General features: G+C 37.4%; 1 protein-coding gene across 1 annotated transcript; it reads right to left on the bottom strand.

The window, feature by feature from the left end:
- Positions 1-255: 255 nt before the first annotated feature.
- Positions 256-1,189, bottom strand: SARC_14966 (hypothetical protein; the record flags this gene model as incomplete). The annotated part of the gene is made up of 2 exons (XM_014290904.1): positions 256-502; positions 1,070-1,189. Coding segments are annotated over 2 exons (333 nt in total), but the record flags the coding sequence as incomplete, so codon positions are not given.
- Positions 1,190-1,693: the final 504 nt, after the last annotated feature.

Below are 1,693 nucleotides of genomic sequence, written 5' to 3'. Positions count from 1 at the left end.
CACACCCGACGACAAGGCATAGGGCATATAATATACTAACATTCTACATGTAAACATACTTACTCTCCGTAAGATCTATAGCATACATACTACCTAACATGCCTAATGTAAGTATAATTACTGCCCATAAGTTCTAGAGCATTCTACATGTAAACATACTTCCTCTCCGTAAGATCTATAGCATAAATACTAACTAACATGCCGAATGTAAGTATAATTACTGTCCATAAGTTCTAGAGCATTCTACATGTAAACATACTTACTCTCCGTAAGATCTATCGCATACATACTAACTAACATGCCTAATGTAAGTATAATTACTGTCCGTAAGTTCTACGGCATACTTCATGTAGGTATACTTACTCTCCGATGCGATGAAGGTCTGCGCTTCGAATTCAGACGATGATACTTTCACGTAAACGGTTTTTCCGCACTTAAGTCCCGTTGCCTTGGAGATGAGCACCGCCACCACGGCCACGCAGTGATCCGTACTGCTGCCCGCCTTTAAACGTAAAACGCATTGTAAAATGGGTTTTTGTAAGTATTATATGCAACTGATATAAAAATATGCACCAACTTGTAAAATACGTACTGAAGACTGGGGATTCACGCAAAAACATCAATATCAAGTGATGCTCAGTTGTTGTCGGAAATATTTTATACTTCCTTAATTCTACCCTACAACTCGACTATTATGACATACATCTCGAATATACTGATATTTTACGACATACTTCTCGTATAGACTGATATTTTACGACATACCTCTCGTATCGACTGATATTTTACGTCATACCTCTCGTGTATACTGATATTTTACGTCATACCTCTCGTATAGACTGATATTCTACGACTTATCTCCCGTATAGACATGTTATGTTATGACATACATACCTCTCGTATAGACCGATATTTTACGACATACCTCTCGTATAGACTGATATTTTACGACATACATCTCGTATAGACTGTTCTCGTATAGACTGATATTTCACGACATGCATCTCGTACAGACTGATACTTCTACAACATACATCCCTCTCGTATAGTCTGGTATTTTACGACATACCTCTCGTATAGCCTTGATTTGTTCTTTATTCTTGGACAGGCTTAAGAACCTGGCCCCCAACTTAACCTGCGCACCTCCCTTGATACCAGGCAAGTCCCACCAGGCGGCCTCTGGCGCTCTCTGATAAATCAATGGTAAAAGGTGATGTGATGTACAATATGAACATATGTTCTACTGTATTGATAAATCGATGGTACAAGGTGTTGTGATGTACAATATGAACATATGTTCTACTGTATTGATAAATCGATGGTATAAGGTGTTGTGATGTACAATATGAATATATGTTCTACTGTATTGGACCGGATGTGAATGGTATATATGTAGATACGCTGACAGTTACATAGAGGTTGTGTTAATATGAATTGATAGGGGGGAGGCGTTCAGTTCAATCTACGCCCACCCCCTTAGAGTCAGGTACGTCCCATCATGGAACAAAAATAACACTCTAATGTATAGAGGACTTGATGTGTTTTGAAGTACAACAGGGATATGTGTACTACTAAGCTTTAACGGATGTACGAATGAAAGGAGTGTTACTATATATAGATATACATTGAAATATATATAAATAAATATATATGCATTTGTGTATATATGTATATATGTATGTATGTATGTATA

This window comes from Sphaeroforma arctica, assembly GCF_001186125.1.
Source record: "Sphaeroforma arctica JP610 unplaced genomic scaffold supercont1.5384, whole genome shotgun sequence".
NCBI classification, from domain to species: domain Eukaryota; class Ichthyosporea; order Ichthyophonida; genus Sphaeroforma; species Sphaeroforma arctica.
Note: the sequence above shows the minus strand (reverse complement) of the source record. Positions and strands in the feature narration are given on the sequence as shown.